Source organism: Anabas testudineus, chromosome 4, assembly GCF_900324465.2.
Source record: "Anabas testudineus chromosome 4, fAnaTes1.2, whole genome shotgun sequence".
NCBI lineage: Eukaryota > Metazoa > Chordata > Actinopteri > Anabantiformes > Anabantidae > Anabas > Anabas testudineus.
This window is the reverse complement of record NC_046613.1, coordinates 11,099,072-11,114,522: the sequence shown is the minus strand read 5'-3', so window position 1 is coordinate 11,114,522 and position 15,451 is coordinate 11,099,072. Positions and strand designations below refer to the sequence as shown.

Sequence of the window (15,451 nt, the reverse complement as noted above, 5' to 3'; positions counted from 1 at the left end):
GTAATCAGTAAAAGTTGCTCCTAAACTCTTTATTTACAATGTTATTAGCAGATCATTGTCATCTTTCCAAACAGTTTTCGACATCTGATAGTCTGTTAAGGTGCAGCCTGTTGCAGCTGTTCCCCTCTGTGGCCAAACAGCTGGAGCTTTGCTGCCATCTAGCTGCAACAGCGTGAGAGGAAAAGTGAAGCAAGCATTTGAATTTACATTTTTATTTCTCCTTTAAGGCACATTCAGTTGTGTAGGCTTGAAAGAAAAATGTGTAGGCTACTTATTTTCCCAGTCAAATGTGTTACAATGGTACAATGTAAGATGTGTGTGTCTGTGTGTGTGTGTGTGTATATACAGAAAATGGTACATGGGAAGTTTAACTAAGGCACGTGATGCCACGTGAATATGAGGAACACAGAAAGAAAATGTCCAAAAATAATAAACCCAGTGTTGTAATCACAAAATAACAGTTCTGCCATGTAATTCTGATTTTTATACATAGAAGTCCTACATTAACCTTTCTGATTGAAACAGCACCTAATTTACCAAAAAAACATAAATGTACATTTATTGTAAAATCTAAAATCTAAAAGTCCCCAGAAGAATCACTTTTGTTTATATACAATTACATATGATCAGGGGACTCTATAAGAATAAAGTGCCACAGCGTTCTTTCAAATGACTTTTCATGATAAATGTCTACAGAAATGAGTAAAAACATCCTGATCATCTCATAGTCTGATCTTAAATGTCTTATTTCTAGATGATGAGCATGAGTGCAGTATAAAACCTTTGGGTGCTACAAGCCTAAGAATGACGAGTCACCCAAATAGATATCTGACATCTTGGTGGTAGTTTAGTGCTTTGACTGAAAGTTCGAGGAAGTCAGTATTTATGTCCCTTCGCAGCCCTCACGTTCAAACCTCTTCTCCGATGCCACAGGAAGGATGAGGTGAGAAATACGGCTCCACAGTCCACCGTACTTGTCGATGTCCATCCTGTCAAAAGATATAGGGAGGTCATGAGAGAGGAACTTCTCTTTAAGGTAATCATCCACCATCTCCTCCACAGCAGTCAAAGGAGTGTCTGGAGGAATCGTCTCTTTATCCCCCAGAAGTACTGTGAAGAGCAGAAAAGTGTTCTTGAAGGCAGCATTCTCGTGGTCACAGTAGCGATAGAAAATTAGTGTGGAGCCTGGAGGCAGCTCCTCAAAGCGATGGATGAGAGCCACAGGTTTGTCTCCTCCGAACGCTTCCTGCAGCTTCTTGTCGATGTCCAGTTTGACTTGGTCGCTGTCGTGGCTGGCTAATCTGGCTCCATCGATTTGGAGCACAGAGCCATTGAGGGCAGTAGAGAAGGCCGAGGCTAGACCCTGAGCGAGGCAGTGCAGCGTTGTTTCAGCTCCGAGGCCTGCAGTCAGGATTATACTGACTGGCTCTGTGGGCTGAGCTATCTGCAGGTGCTTCTGCAGGTGGATACGGCTCCTCTGCCAGAGCTCAGCGCGCTGGCTTGGGAACCGAGTCTCCACTTTTTCCAGCTGCCTGCGGAAGATGTCTATTTGCCGCTCATCGTCTATCTGAGGTGGAGTTTCGGGTTGGAGGAAATTTTGCACCAGGATGGCAACCACTGCCACCATAGTAATTGCAAACAGGTATGCTTTTCTTCCTATGGAGAGAAAACACACAAAGTTAATATTCCTTCTTTACATGCCAATCACTGACACAATAAGGTTTTGAAAATTACCTGCAAGAATTCCAGTAACCTCTGAAACTGTGTGTTCAGTAGGCCCCTGAGTGGTAGGGCCAATGGTTTCAACATCTTTCATCTGTTTCTCTCTGTCTTCGTCTGTGTTGGAGAAATTGTAGCACAAAGAGAATTTTACACTAAACAAGACACATCCGTATTAACTTTATACACACTTGGAAAACAGAATACACATTGAGGCCAGAAATACACTCACACTCTCTCAACTATACAGTACTGAATATAGCACAGATAGAAACACTGTTAAACAGATGCTAAATACAGCACTGCAGGCCAGTGCTAATATTTGATCATTTAAGATCCATTTGCTTAATGGCAATTAATTGCATAACATGTATGGTAAATATAAGATTAGATACAACGTAGTGTAAAAAAAAAAATTGACACATACACTAACGCTCAAAGGTTTGCAAATTTCCTTGTTTAAAAAACTAAATAAAAACTAATTTCAATGTAAATTTTATACATTTCACAAACAATTAACATTTCTTTAAAATTTCTTATCATGCTGTTAATGACTTCCTTCAGAGAGCAGCACAAACTGGCTCTAACAAGGACAGAACAGGGAGTGGGAGGTTCCGATGCACAACTGTGCGATCAGCGCTTCAAAGCAGGAAGTTAACACAATAAATAAATAAATCAATAAACTGCAGACATTGATTAAAAAAGTTAGACTCACCCCTTCCATCTTCAGTCTTTGTGTGTTCAGGTTCAGGCCCATCAGCTTGGTCATCTTGTGGGGTTGTTTCTGGTACTTTCATGTCGCATGTCTTGTCTAATTCAGAAACAATAAGAATTGTTTAATTTTCACAAGAGCTCAAGCATCAGTCTCACTACATTTATGTTTTCAATGGAATTTAGAAAGATCAGGGGAAATGAGAGGTGCTTTTTCAATCTCACAGTATTGAAGGATACGTTCACTATTTTTTTTAAAATCTATCTAAAAGGCACTCACATCCCATTTAATGGGAAAGATGACTGTGAGATGATGGATATAGAACCCACCTATGATATTCACTTACTTTTATCATCAGCCTTCTCTGTCTTGTTGCTGTTGTTTTTATCCTCACTTTTTGTAGATGCAGTTGATGAAGCTTGTTAAGTGAGACAGACACCACATTTAATTAGTACAGTAAGTGCTGAAACACATTTGCTACAGACACTGAAGGGGTTTGCCGTCACACCAAGGTGGCAACTGTGGCCACTGAAAGATTAAGACAAAAAAAAAAAAGGTTTCCTAAACCGAGATGTATTTTTCATGTTAGTGGCAGGATTGTTTTAATGGGAAATACTGACATGAGATGATGAAAATAAAACACTGATAATATTCACTTACTCTTATCTCCAGCCTGATCCATGTTTTTAGCATCACTACTTGGGGGTGCAGATGATGAAACTGAATTTTGTAATGTGAGAAAGAACCATATTTAATTAGTACAGTAAATGCAAAAACATTATTTAGTAGAGATACTGAAAGGATAACTATTGAGCTTATTTGAATATTTAATGTTCTAGCTGCTGTATTATCAGGCCAATATTACCATGCTTGTCCTCATCACATGTAATAGGTGAGTGTTTTGTGTCTTCCTTAATATCTGTAAAACAAACAAAAATAATTGAGAGACACAAACACATTTACATAAGATGTTACAGGGCACAAAAATCACAGGTTCAGTGGTCTCTTTAGATGCCTTAACAGTGGTTTGCACATCATATCTCTGTTCATCTAACTCTTTCTTCTCCTTCTGCAGGGAGGTTACATTCTTCGGTATATTTATACCTTCAAGAGTCAAACCACACAGGGGAGAATGCCAAAAAGATCAGCGCTTCAAAGCAGGAAGTTAACACAATAAATAAATAAATCAATAAACTGCAGACATTGATTAAAAAAGTCAGACTCACCCCTTCCATCTTGAGTGTTTGCGTGTTCAGGTTCAGGCCCATCAGTTCTGTCATCTTGTGGGGTTGTTTCTGGTGCTTTCATGTCGCCTGTGTTGTCTACTTCAGAAAAAATAAGAATTGTTTAATTTTCACAAGAGCTCAAGCATCAGTCTCACTACATTTATGTTTTCAATGGAATTTAGAAAGATCAGGGGAAATGAGAGGTGCTTTTTCAATCTCACAGTATTGAAGGATACGTTCACTATTTTTTTTTTTAAATCTATCTAAAAGGCACTCACATCCCATTTGATGGAAAAGATGACTGTGAGATGATGGATATAAAACCCACCTATGATATTCACTTACTTTTATCATCAGCCTTCTCTGTCTTGTTGCTGTTGTTTTTATCCTCACTTTTTGTAGATGCAGTTGATGAAGCTTGTTAGGTGAGACAGACACCATATTTAATTAGTACAGTAAGTGCTGAAACACATTTGCTACAGACACTGAAGGGGTTTGCCGTCACACCCAGGTGGCAACTGTGGCCACTGAAAGATTAAGACAAAAAAAAAAAAAGGTTTCCTAAACCGAGATGTATTTTTCATGTTAGTGGCAGGATTGTTTTAATGGGAAATACTGACATGAGATGATGAAAATAAAACACTGATAATATTCACTTACTCTTATCTCCAGCCTGATCCATGTTTTTAGCATCACTACTTGGGGGTGCAGATGATGAAACTGAATTTTGTAATGTGAGAAAGAACCATATTTAATTAGTACAGTAAATGCAAAAACATTATTTAGTAGAGATACTGAAAGGATAACTATTGAGCTTATTTGAATATTTAATGTTCTAGCTGCTGTATTATCAGGCCAATATTACCTTGCTTGTCCTCATCACATGTAATAGGTGAGTGTTTTGTGTCTTCCTTAATATCTGTAAAACAAACAAAAATAATTGAGAGACACAAACACATTTACATTAGATGTTACAGGGCACAAAAATCACGGGTTCAGTGGTCTCTTTAGATGCCTTAACAGTGGTTTGCACATCATATCTCTGTTCATCTAACTCTTTCTTCTCCTTCTGCAGGGAGGTTACATTCTTCGGTATATTTATACCTTCAAGAGTCAAACCACACAGGGGAGAATGCCAAAAAGATCAGCGCTTCAAAGCAGGAAGTTAACACAATAAATAAATAAATCAATAAACTGCAGACATTGATTAAAAAAGTCAGACTCACCCCTTCCATCTTCAGTCTTTGTGTGTTCAGGTTCAGGCCCATCAGCTTGGTCATCTTGTGGGGTTGTTTCTGGTGCTTTCATGTCGCCTGTGTTGTCTACTTCAGAAAAAATAAGAATTGTTTAATTTTCACAAGAGCTCAAGCATCAGTCTCACTACATTTATGTTTTCAATGGAATTTAGAAAGATCAGGGCAAATGAGAGGTGCTTTTTCAATCTCACAGTATTGAAGGATACGGTAACTATATCTAAAAGGGACTCACATCCCATTTGATGGAAAAGACAACTGTGAGATGATGGATATAAAACCCACCTATGATATTCACTTACTTTTATCATCAGCCTTCTCTGCCTCATTGCTGTTGTTTTTATCCTCACTTTTTGGCGATGCAGTTGATGAAGCTTGTTAGGTGAGACAGACACCATATTTAATTAGTACAGTAAGTGCTGAAACAAAATTAGTAGAGACACTGACACACTACTATTGGCCTTGCTTTACCGAATCCCATCCTGTCTGTTCAACATTCAGATCATTTTTAGCATGTCTGCACTCATCAGGTGGTGAAGCACAAGCCAGGTATGTGGACTGTGTAAATTAATAAACTGAAACCACCTGGATGAATGTACACGTAGTCCTATATAAAAGAAAGCTCTTTGTAAATGGTAAAAAGATACCTTCAGTAGGTTTTTGGGTGAGATCTGTGTCCTGGTCTGCCATGTCTTTGGATTGGGAAAGAAAGATGGTTCTGCATGAAACAAGCGGTATACAATAATTTTAAGGTCATTTATCAAGTGTGGACAAATCACCGTCACTTGTTCAGAGTCCGAACTGATGTTGTAAAAACTGCCACCTGTCACCGGGGAGGCTCTTTGACAGACAGCCGCTGAAACGCTCTCCTCAAGTTTTCAATGATCTCAAACATATAGCTAACGTTAAACACATAAGGCCAAAGCTTAATAAGATTATGAGCACATAACAAAACGCATTGCTAATGTTCAAGCTCCAGCTGGGGATCGTTGACCTTTAAGTATATTTAGGACACAGTGTAACATTAGGAGCAGAGAGTAAACATGCAGAAGAGCTAACGTCCACTAGCTAACGTCAACTAACACGAAAACCCAGTGAAGCCTGATATTCGAAGCTAACTTAACAGTTAGCAACACATGCCTTCAACCTTCCCGTAACTGAATTAACTGATGAGAGGTTACCTTCAATTATTTATTCCTCACTCATATCGCAGTGGGATATGAACCATGTAGCTAGCTTAGGTTAGCTAGCTTGACACTGGACAGAACACTGACCCTCGGGCGGAACGTTCAGCCGTGCCCTTGTTTCTATGGAGATGATTTCCGGACGGCGCAGTGTACCGTCACAAAATTTCCCCCTAACAGAAACAGGAAACATCATTTTCTGTTTGTATTTGTGAACACGGCGTTTCGTCGTATTATTCAGTTGATGTTTCAGGTATTGATCGGCCGAGTTGTGATCATACATGGATTCCAAGGTTTCTGAAAATAAGGTCTCTCGTCCATTGAGACGGTCGACAAGACAGTCGTCAGTGAAAGGTGAGCAACTGTTCACGTTAGCTGTAGCTGTAGTTTAGCCCGTAGCGGTAACTAGCTGATGTTAGCTAATTGAAAGTTTAACAACATTAGCATGTAGGTGCCTGCTTTGACAGACGTTAACATGTTCCTATTAGTGTATACTGTCTTTGTTGGTTGGTATAACGGGTTTTAAGTTACGTTACGAGTTCTTTGGCATTTGAGTCTTTCAGTCTCACTTTACATTTATTAAACACAGACACTCGTCTCTTCTGTTTTCTCTTTCTGTTTCTCCTTTAGTAATGAGTTATGAACCGACCCCCAGGGGCCCTTTAAAAAGGACTAAAAAGCACCCAGAAAGCCAAGCTCATGTCAGAGCTGTCAATGGGTCTAGAGAAGTGGAAAATGGCTCAGAAGATGAAGGTAGGGTGTATGTGCCTGTTTTCAACCAAAATAACTAATGGTCTGCTGTATTTGAGGCGGTGTAAACAACTGAAACCATTTTACAGAGTCCCCAAGCAAGAAGAGTCGACTGGAGACGGGGGAAGCAGTGGGCAGCAGTGGTGATGAAAATCAGATGGAAGTCCAGGAAGAGGAAATGGAGTCCAGTCAAGATCAGGAAATTGAAATTGGGCAGGATTCCTCTCATGACATTCATCAACCAAAAATATGCAAAGGTAAGAACTAATAACCAATGTTGATTAAGTTGTGGATTTTTGTGATTGTCTGTTAAGATGTTAAAATTGTTAAAAATGCATTACATCTACAATGAAAATAAAATACCTGCATCAAATTTTCACAGTTGATAAGTTGAAAAAGGTCCAGGATGTGGGGTTTTGCATGATTATGAGAAATATGAATTAAGATTTTCCTCTATGTAAAACAGGCGCCATTGGAGATGTGAATTTATCCCCTCGTGTCCTGCTCGGTGAACGCTGTCAATCCAGTCGTTCTGAAAATGAAGATGCAGACTTGGTGAAGACCAAGATGGGTATAAATATGCTGTAGCCTTACTCTGCATGAGAGTGAATGTTTACCACAATTTTTATGATTGTTCGCATTTATTTTACGTATTTCTTTTTAGTAAAACCATCTACCACGAAACCTCATGTGCAAATCAGATCTGCAGCGAACAAACATGATACACCGATCACAAAGATCACAAGCATAGCCGAGTATCAGAGCAGGATGAAGGCAAAAACAGAGAGTGCAGGTACTGTGGATGTCCCTATTCCTTTTAGTCAGGAAAATTACACTAAACCCTTTTGGCTGATTTTCTCAAATGAATCAGATTTGTACATGAATGAATTTTTTCTCGCTTCTAGGTGTACACACTACCTATAACCACCATATCCCCATTAAGTATCCAGCCTCGGAGAAATCGTGCACAACAAAAATTACAACACAACAATGTGTAAATAACACTGCAAGACTGAAACACACTTTTCAGCACAAAAAACAAGGTATTTGTATCTTTCATTAAACACTTCTTAGCAACATCTATTGTAGCTGTGACATTTTTGAAATTGATTTAATGAGATTTTCTATTTTAGAAGAGTTAAAGAAAACTGCTGCCATCAAGAGAACCTCTAAATCTTCATGTAGAGGTAGGTTTTATCATATATAACTCTCACTTTAAAACAATCAGTTTCTCAGGTTTTGTCATTTATATGTGCATATATTGGTGAAATCAACAGCTTTGTTTTACTTTTTGTCAACTTGTGACAATATTTCTTTCTAAATCCCAAATAAAACTATTTAGAATGTACATTTAAATATAAATAATAGATAATAGAAATAAGTATTTAATTGAGTAACCCCCGTTTTATCTGCTCTTCACCCATTTTTCACTTCGCTGGTGGGTAAGATTATACCACTCCTGCAAAACAAAATGTAACAGAAATCAGGTGGTCACCTAATTAATATCATATGAAGTAGAATTAGATGTGCAGGTGTACGCTTTTAAGAGACACTGGTATGAGATGAATGCCATTCTTATATAGATGCTATTTTACAAATAAATTGCAGTGGCTTATTTCTTCCGTAGATGTATATACATATATTATAACATCTTCGCTCCCCCCAGCCACCCCCACAAAATAGAGTTTTTTTTTTTCTGGTTACATCTGGACTGTATTTGATCATGGTTGTTCTTTTAGGATGCATGTGGTATTTATGGGCTTTGGTTCTGCTGGTGCTGCTCACCTCTGCCGCCTTGCTTGCCTACAAGAAAATCCCTATACTCCAAATGACAGTAGATAAGGAAAGACATTCATTCAGAGATGCAAACTCACAAGTTTTTGCAGAACACTTGCTTCATCTTGAGACTCAGTTCCCTAGTCAGCAGCTTGATTTGTGGAAGAGGAGCAAGATTCACCTGGAGCGGCACCTCAAAACAGCCAACCCCACAGAACCTGTGAGTCTGATCCTCACTGCAGGCCTCAGAGCTGAGAAGACACTGCAGTGTCTGGCTCAGGGTTTGGCCTCCTCCTTCTCATCTTCCCTCAGTGGCTCTGTACTTTATATTAATGGTGCCAGTAAAGCCAGCCTGGACAGTGATGAGGTGAAGCTGGACATTGACAACCAGTTGCAAGCAGCCTTTGAAGGAGGCAAACCTGCGGCAGTCATTCATCGCGTTGAAGAGTTGCCTCCGGGCTCCACTCTTATTTTTTACCGCTACTGTGATCACGAGAATGCTGCCTTCAAGAGGGTGTTTTTGTTGTTTACTGTGCTACTGCCTCAAGATGAGGTCAGCAGTGAGCTGAGTTTAAAGAATGTGGAGGAGATGGTGCAAGACTATGTCCAGGAGAGGCTGGTGGGCTCCACCAAGCAAACAACCTTCAATGAGATGGACACCAATAAGTTTGGTGGATTGTGGAGTCGCATCTCTCATCTAATCTTGCCCGTGGTGTCCGAGAAGGAAATAGAGCAGAAAGGATGCTGATGAACCAAACTTGGATCGCAGAAGGAATGACAATACTACTGTGGACTATTCTCATCCTCATCGGCTCTGTGCAGAAGCTATAAAGTAGAGAAGTAACAAGGATATATCATTTTTTCCTTGACATTGAGCCTATAGACTAAATTTACATTTAAAAAAAAAAGCTGGTATCTTCTTTTTTAGACAGTTGAGCTTGTACTCAAGCTGCTTTTTACCTACATGTACTTGTACAGGCTTAAAAATATAGCAATGGTGTAGCACCACACTGTCAAAGTAGGGTATTACATAGCAGATTGTCATACAGCTTTGCCATACAGCATTTACACAATATAGTTTGATGTGTTTGTTTTGTTTCTGTTCTCAACCATAAATATGTATCAGCGTTTCCAATCTGATGAGACTTCCTGAGGAATGATTAGCATGCATCACAATGGTTCTTATTTTGGAACTAAACTAATGTGTCCACTTCTGTGGACATGTTTGTTTTAGGTGGAAAATTCATGTGTGTTTTTTTTTCAGCAGCAAATCTCATGGACATCTGATGGCTTAATTTCTATTTCCATTTAATGTCACAATGGAGATTTGGGACACTGCTGTTGTTTAGTATACACATTGGATTGGTTTTGCACTGACAATATTTTCAAGATTGTCGTTTTTTAATAATATTAATTGTATTTTCAGTTTTCTGTTGTGTTTTCTGAATGTGTATATTTGTCATACAGTACATTGTGTCTGTCCTAGATTGCAATATATTTTGATAACTGTGTAGATACACAGTACATTGTACATATACACACCTGTTGTCAAGACTGAAACCAGGGAAATGAACTTAGTGTTGTCAATGTAAAAACACAAGTTCTTGTTCTTGTAATTGAAATTTATAAAAATATTTTTGACTGAGTATTATCACAAAATGTGCCTTAAACACACATATGGAGAAGATTAGACTATATTTGAGAAGTACCAAAACATTCATCAGTCATTTGATATATCTTGACAACATCACAACTCGACACATCACGACGACTGTTTCTTGCTCATTTGTTTTTCTAATGGTTTAAATGTTAAATTTATCATATACTGCTCATTTCTTTTATGCTTTAATTTTGACACAAATTTCGTGTGGCCCATATTTACAATAAAGTTTATTTTATTATCTAGAACAATTAATTGTCTAAGCCATGCTGTCCTTGGTGTGTGTTTAGTTTTTGGATTATTTGTAGAGAAAATACTTAAAACAGTTGGAATTGAACAGGACTTCTCACAAGTTGATAAGGAAAGTTCCACTTAAGAAATGTGACTAAAGAGACTTCGATTAAAATAAAGAAGCAGTAAAACGTAAGAGTCTTTTGTGGCTTTTACACTTTCTGTGTGATGTAGATAAACGTATTCAAATGTATTTTCGTATTAAAATTATTTAAAATGTAATGTTACTGCCTTTTATTGACCAGGAGCTTTTAAAGTGAAAATGAATATCAGTGTTGTAAAGAAACAAGGAAGTAAATATTTTTTAATATCTTATCAGAGGTTTAACAACTGGGTGAGCCATTACCCTGAACGGTAATCAAATGTAGACACTTACATGACAGTAAACTAATACATGATAATGTAGCTGTTGCTTACATAGACGTGTAATTTGGACCCATTTTGAAGCACTAACAAGTCGATCGTAATCCTTAACACTGAGTCATATGTACATTTCCACTCATTAACAGAGACAGAAGAAGCAGCAAAAGCACACAGATCGAGGTGAAACTTTAAATATTTTCAAAAGTATCTCCTCCATTTCTTATTGATGGAATAAGAAAAACTGATCATTAACCTACAAGCATTATAACTTTGTACTTTGACCTAAAATAATCATTGAATAGAGAAGAACACATTCATACAGACTTGATCATGTTATGCATTTACAGAATGTATTGTGTTGTAATCTACTCATAAGTGTACCGTACACCAGTTAATTTGTATATATATATATATATATATAATTATAGTTGTAGTAGTAGTAGTTTTTAGATACATTTTAGATATTCACATTATTCATAATAATGTAAATATTTCTACATTTTAACAACCATCAGCCATGATCTATGAATATAAAGTACTAGCAAGCTTAAAAATGTGTGACAAAAATATATCACAAAACGCAGAACGAAATGGTGACGTGTTTGTATGCACCTGGCTGCAAAAGTCAAAAATGTTTTCAGACACCCAAAAACAACCCACAAATAATAGCTACAGTGAAAGCCATGGTTCCAACGACGAAGATCACTGACACAGCCCAGACAATCACTTCAGCTGCACCGAGCTTCTTTTGAAATTCAGAGATGCAGTGATGAAAAAGAAAAAACAGCCTTATTCATGTAATACACAGTTTGTTACGACACTACAACATGTTGTGTTGTCAAGATATGGATACTCTCACCTTTTTTCTTTGTTGCTTCCAACTCTCAGTAGAACTCCCTGTTAGAGAAAATATCGTCCAATCATATTTAGTTACTCGTAAGTATCCAATGCTGTATTTAATGGATCAGTATGTTAAATACGATATAAATGATTCACCTGTCTTGTTTCTCCCCAGTTTAGTTTGAACATTAGTGCTGAGAATGAAAACGCAGATTACAAACAGGGAAATCCATGCTGTGTAGGCAGCCATCACCTTCAGAGGCCAAAAGTTTTTGTCGCTGTTTCTGGACTCTTCAATCTCCAAAACACCAACAAACATAACAGCAACTGTGTGTAAAACAGATTTGGAAATAAACTCAGAGCAGTAAATTCTGACTTTCAGTGGCAGCTATCTGCGGATGTGTTGAAAGTGTGTCTCTGTTATTTTAAAGCTGCTGTTCGACAGTCTTCATCCATTCTCATGCCAGGCAAGATACCTGACTGCACATCACACTGTTACTTTGAAGGCAGCAGGTCGTAGACTAAAGTTTAAAACCAGCTAAATGTCCTTACTTGTAAAGATGACATGGATGACAGAACAAATCTTGACAGCAAGGTTACAGATATCCTTCCTTGAAGAGAATAAAAGAGAAACAAGCACAGTTGTGCACAAAGTGTGTGATGCAAGGGTCGAGTCTAATGTTGAAGCAGAATTGGATAAAGAGAAGTTAAACTTACAGTTCATGACTGGGTCCAATGGGCAGACAGACCATTACCAGCTCTATGAAATTAATCACTATCGTCACAATCACAAGAGCAATGGGTACAACCTGGACATAGACATACAGGAAGAACACGGACGTTATCAAAAACAGCCACATCACAATTCAGAAATGACGAGTTGTATGCTACTGACCACTCACTCACTTTATTTAAATCTCCCACACAAAACAAGACCAAGGTTGATATTTCAACTGCTGCACAAAGCACACTGCATGATATCTTCAACCCCTGCAAAAGAGAAGGAGGGGGGGGGATACAAATGACATACAGCACGCTTACTCTACAGACAGGAGAGTCTGTGACAGGAAAATAAATTGTCTGTTGTTGAAAAAAGAATTCAGAAAGGAGGCAGCTAAGGAAAATGTAAACAATAAGCAGAATCTCTAATTATTACTACTAACACAATACATGTACCTGTAAAACCATTTTTGATACTGTTGAATTACAGCACTTCATGTGTTTAAATGCTGTCATTTCCTTTTGTTTTAATTGTTAGTTGCTGGGGTCACCATTTTGCATGTGATTCAAATTCCCCTACCTACACATGAGAGATTCAGAAGTATGCAGCATGTCGGGATCTAGAAACAGTAACTGTGACAAGAGAAGCCAACAGACAACAGACTTGCCTTTAGACGAGGAGAAAAGGGGCTGATGCTGAAGGTGGTGAACATGATAGACAGTTGCTAGAGGGAGACACAAAGAGAGAGAGTGTTTATTGTTTACCATTTATGACATTGACTCGGTAAATACCGCATGCTACCATACCATGTTCAATACCACAATGAGACTGTCGTAGGACACCACTGCAATACCTGCTGCCTGATAAAACCGAGAGAAATAAAAAGCAGTTGAGTAAATAAAGTTGCCGTTTGTATGATTACTACCCCCACCCCCTTACCTTTAATTTGTTGGCGTGTTCAGGGATGGTTGATGGGAGGCTAGATGTAATATTTGTAATGGGAGATAAACTCGTCATACTTGGCTCTGTGGCACTTGTTGTAAGGCTTAGGTCTGTAGTGCTTAGTTCTGTAGTGCTTGCGTCTGTAGTACTTGCTGTTGTACTAGGTGTTGTAATAGGTTGAGTAACATTCACGTCCACTCGCTCCCAGAATATGGCAAAATCTTCAACAAATGTGGCTCTGAAACATATTAGACAGGAACAAATATTAATGTCAATCGTGTGCTTTTGATTATTAGGTTAAGAAAATCGACAGGAACAAACATGGTTCCTGACTTTGAAATCTGAATTTAAAAGGAACCTGAAAGTGATGTCTAGCTGTTCTCCCTCCGCTGTCCAGTTTACTTTGATGATAGATTTTCGTTGATTGGTTGTTTGCATAACGGCCTGAGGAGAGAGACAAAAAGCTTTGGCTGTTACTTTAAATGTAGAATTGAAATGGACATGGAAGCACATGAATGATTCATGAATCAATACAATATATTTACTACCTCTAATAAGGAAAAACTAATAATCCTTACTGAAAATCCTTCACATGTGAGGAGTTTAGTTTTGTCAGGGTCAAGCAGGATAAATTTTCCAACAGGGGTCCCTTCGTCTACCCTGTCTTGCTCTCGAGCCTCGAGCATAAATCCTTTAAATGTTTTGTCTGTCTTGCTGCTAAGAAAAACTGTAAAGAAGATGGACAGACAGACATGAAGCCAGGAATATGAACAACTTGATATAAGAGAGAAATGACCACTACAACAAAGATTTACAGTGACACACCAGATTCTAACAAAAGAGAACAGTCTCTGTACCTGTAATAGGTTCTCCCTCTTTGCCATGATTGTAATAGATCTCAAACGGTGATTCGGTATTCTGTGGATTATAAATTACCCCCGTACTACTGCTCTCATGGATAGGTAACATTGATCCACACGCCTGTGGGAAGGGTGTACTTGCATACCCGTAGACCTTTGTGACAATGTTAAGGCAAATCAAAATCCACGTCCACATCTGTAAAGCAAAATTCCCAAACCTGCTCAATCAATATGGATGTGGACACTGATATAGTAGAAGTCATTTTAGACCTTAATATATTAATCATGTAAAAGATTGCATTTTAGGACATCATGGGTAAATCATTTAAAAGAATAGTAATGGTAACGCATCTTTTCTCTTACCTTAAATTAAAGGATTTGTGTACACTGCCCAAGAATATGAAAGCATAAGTTTAGATGTAAAATCTTAACCTCAGATTATCGGTGTGAAAACGAAAAAAAAAAAAAAAAAGTAATTCCAATATCTTCAAATACTTTGAAGAAATCTTGTAAATATGTTTGCAGACTGGGTTCCTCCTTCCAGGACAGTTAGTTGTTCAGTGTTTGTCAGAAAGCAGTGCTCAGCAGACTGAAACGAGGAAGTAAGCCAAGTGTACAATCGAACCTGCCCACAATTAAATGTAAAATGATTAACAAACCCCAGTCTTCCTTATGACCAGACCTGACACACTGTGTAACAGATTATTCTCAAAGTTGTTTCCCAGCAGATACTGCACCATGCTTTGTTAAGGTAATCGTCATGATCGTTCTTGCGCAGTGATTGTACATCTGTACATCCATGTGATGAGTCACTTTATAGAAGCAGAATTACTGTTAATATGAAGGACACAGAGTTTTAATACGATAACATAAGTGGTGTGTTCGGTAATGGCTGTCTTAGTTATATGTGAATTTGTATGGTATAGTCAAAACAAGGTTACAATGTGCTGGATTAGGATGAAGAACCCTTTCAGTGGAAGAAAATGTGAAACTGCCCTCAAATGCATCAAAAACTGAAAACTAAGAAACGAACAGTTGTAGTTGTGACGGGATGAGCTGGAGGTTCTGCATGGCTGCCCTTCAAAAAAATGAAAAGGTGCACCTGAGTCTAACATGCTGAAGTGGACCTTAAGGGGGCACTGCACGACCGAAAA

At 38.2% G+C, this 15,451-nt stretch overlaps 3 protein-coding genes across 11 annotated transcripts; 1 reads left to right on the top strand and 2 right to left on the bottom strand.

Moving 5' to 3' along the window:
- Window positions 1–196: 196 nt before the first annotated feature.
- On the bottom strand, window positions 197–6,221 carry LOC113152860 (torsin-1A-interacting protein 2-like). Of its 7 annotated transcripts, none has more exons than XM_026346332.1 (14): window positions 6,092–6,221; window positions 5,558–5,628; window positions 5,213–5,284; window positions 4,884–4,982; window positions 4,523–4,576; window positions 4,318–4,377; window positions 4,003–4,074; window positions 3,658–3,756; window positions 3,297–3,350; window positions 3,092–3,151; window positions 2,778–2,849; window positions 2,435–2,530; window positions 1,735–1,836; window positions 197–1,656 (listed from the first exon to the last, which is right to left on the bottom strand). In XM_026346332.1, exons 2-14 carry the CDS (start codon window positions 5,598–5,600, stop codon window positions 884–886), a joined length of 1,656 nt encoding a protein of 551 aa, XP_026202117.1. In that variant the 5' UTR covers window positions 5,601–5,628; window positions 6,092–6,221; the 3' UTR covers window positions 197–883. The 7 variants fall into 7 exon arrangements, with proteins under 7 accessions (XP_026202117.1, XP_026202121.1, XP_026202120.1 ...); XM_026346336.1 differs by having other exon boundaries at window positions 3,658–3,753; XM_026346335.1 differs by having other exon boundaries at window positions 4,884–4,979.
- Window positions 6,222–6,259: 38 nt separating this feature from the next.
- Window positions 6,260–10,531, top strand: LOC113152891 (torsin-1A-interacting protein 2-like). The gene is made up of 8 exons (XM_026346405.1): window positions 6,260–6,448; window positions 6,725–6,847; window positions 6,934–7,101; window positions 7,311–7,415; window positions 7,509–7,637; window positions 7,750–7,887; window positions 7,978–8,031; window positions 8,584–10,531. Exons 1-8 carry the CDS (start codon window positions 6,376–6,378, stop codon window positions 9,366–9,368), a joined length of 1,575 nt encoding a protein of 524 aa, XP_026202190.1. The 5' UTR covers window positions 6,260–6,375; the 3' UTR covers window positions 9,369–10,531.
- A 342-nt stretch (window positions 10,532–10,873) lies between these two features.
- Window positions 10,874–14,868, bottom strand: LOC113151954. 3 transcript variants are annotated; one of them, XM_026344830.1, is made up of 13 exons: window positions 14,661–14,868; window positions 14,295–14,493; window positions 14,016–14,164; window positions 13,796–13,881; window positions 13,435–13,675; window positions 13,302–13,355; window positions 13,163–13,219; window positions 12,681–12,764; window positions 12,492–12,583; window positions 12,327–12,385; window positions 11,931–12,101; window positions 11,794–11,831; window positions 10,874–11,679 (listed from the first exon to the last, which is right to left on the bottom strand). In XM_026344830.1, exons 2-13 carry the CDS (start codon window positions 14,491–14,493, stop codon window positions 11,572–11,574), a joined length of 1,338 nt encoding a protein of 445 aa, XP_026200615.1. In that variant the 5' UTR covers window positions 14,661–14,868; the 3' UTR covers window positions 10,874–11,571. The 3 variants fall into 3 exon arrangements, with proteins under 3 accessions (XP_026200615.1, XP_026200616.1, XP_026200617.1); XM_026344831.1 differs by having other exon boundaries at window positions 10,874–11,676; XM_026344832.1 differs by having other exon boundaries at window positions 13,314–13,355.
- Between the last annotated feature and the right edge of the window lie 583 nt (window positions 14,869–15,451).

What these genes read in the sequence shown, in the direction of transcription:
- LOC113151954 (XM_026344830.1), bottom strand. Translation starts at nt 14,493, where the DNA reads ATGTGGACGTGGATTTTGATTTGCCTTAACATTGTCACAAAGGTCTAC. An exon ending in TCATTGTGGTATTGAACATG is followed by an intron (nt 13,220 to 13,301) that starts GTATGGTAGCAT and finishes GTCTCCCTCTAG; the next exon opens with CAACTGTCTATCATGTTCAC. An exon ending in CCTTTTCTCCTCGTCTAAAG is followed by an intron (nt 12,765 to 13,162) that starts GCAAGTCTGTTG and finishes TCTCTTTTGCAG; the next exon opens with GGGTTGAAGATATCATGCAG.
- LOC113152891 (XM_026346405.1), top strand. Translation starts at nt 6,376, where the DNA reads ATGGATTCCAAGGTTTCTGAAAATAAGGTCTCTCGTCCATTGAGACGG. An exon ending in AAATGGCTCAGAAGATGAAG is followed by an intron (nt 6,848 to 6,933) that starts GTAGGGTGTATG and finishes ACCATTTTACAG; the next exon opens with AGTCCCCAAGCAAGAAGAGT. An exon ending in TCAACCAAAAATATGCAAAG is followed by an intron (nt 7,102 to 7,310) that starts GTAAGAACTAAT and finishes TATGTAAAACAG; the next exon opens with GCGCCATTGGAGATGTGAAT.
- LOC113152860 (XM_026346332.1), bottom strand. Translation starts at nt 5,600, where the DNA reads ATGGCAGACCAGGACACAGATCTCACCCAAAAACCTACTGAAG. An exon ending in GGATCAGGCTGGAGATAAGA is followed by an intron (nt 4,075 to 4,317) that starts GTAAGTGAATAT and finishes TCACCTAACAAG; the next exon opens with CTTCATCAACTGCATCTACA. An exon ending in GGATCAGGCTGGAGATAAGA is followed by an intron (nt 2,850 to 3,091) that starts GTAAGTGAATAT and finishes TCACTTAACAAG; the next exon opens with CTTCATCAACTGCATCTACA.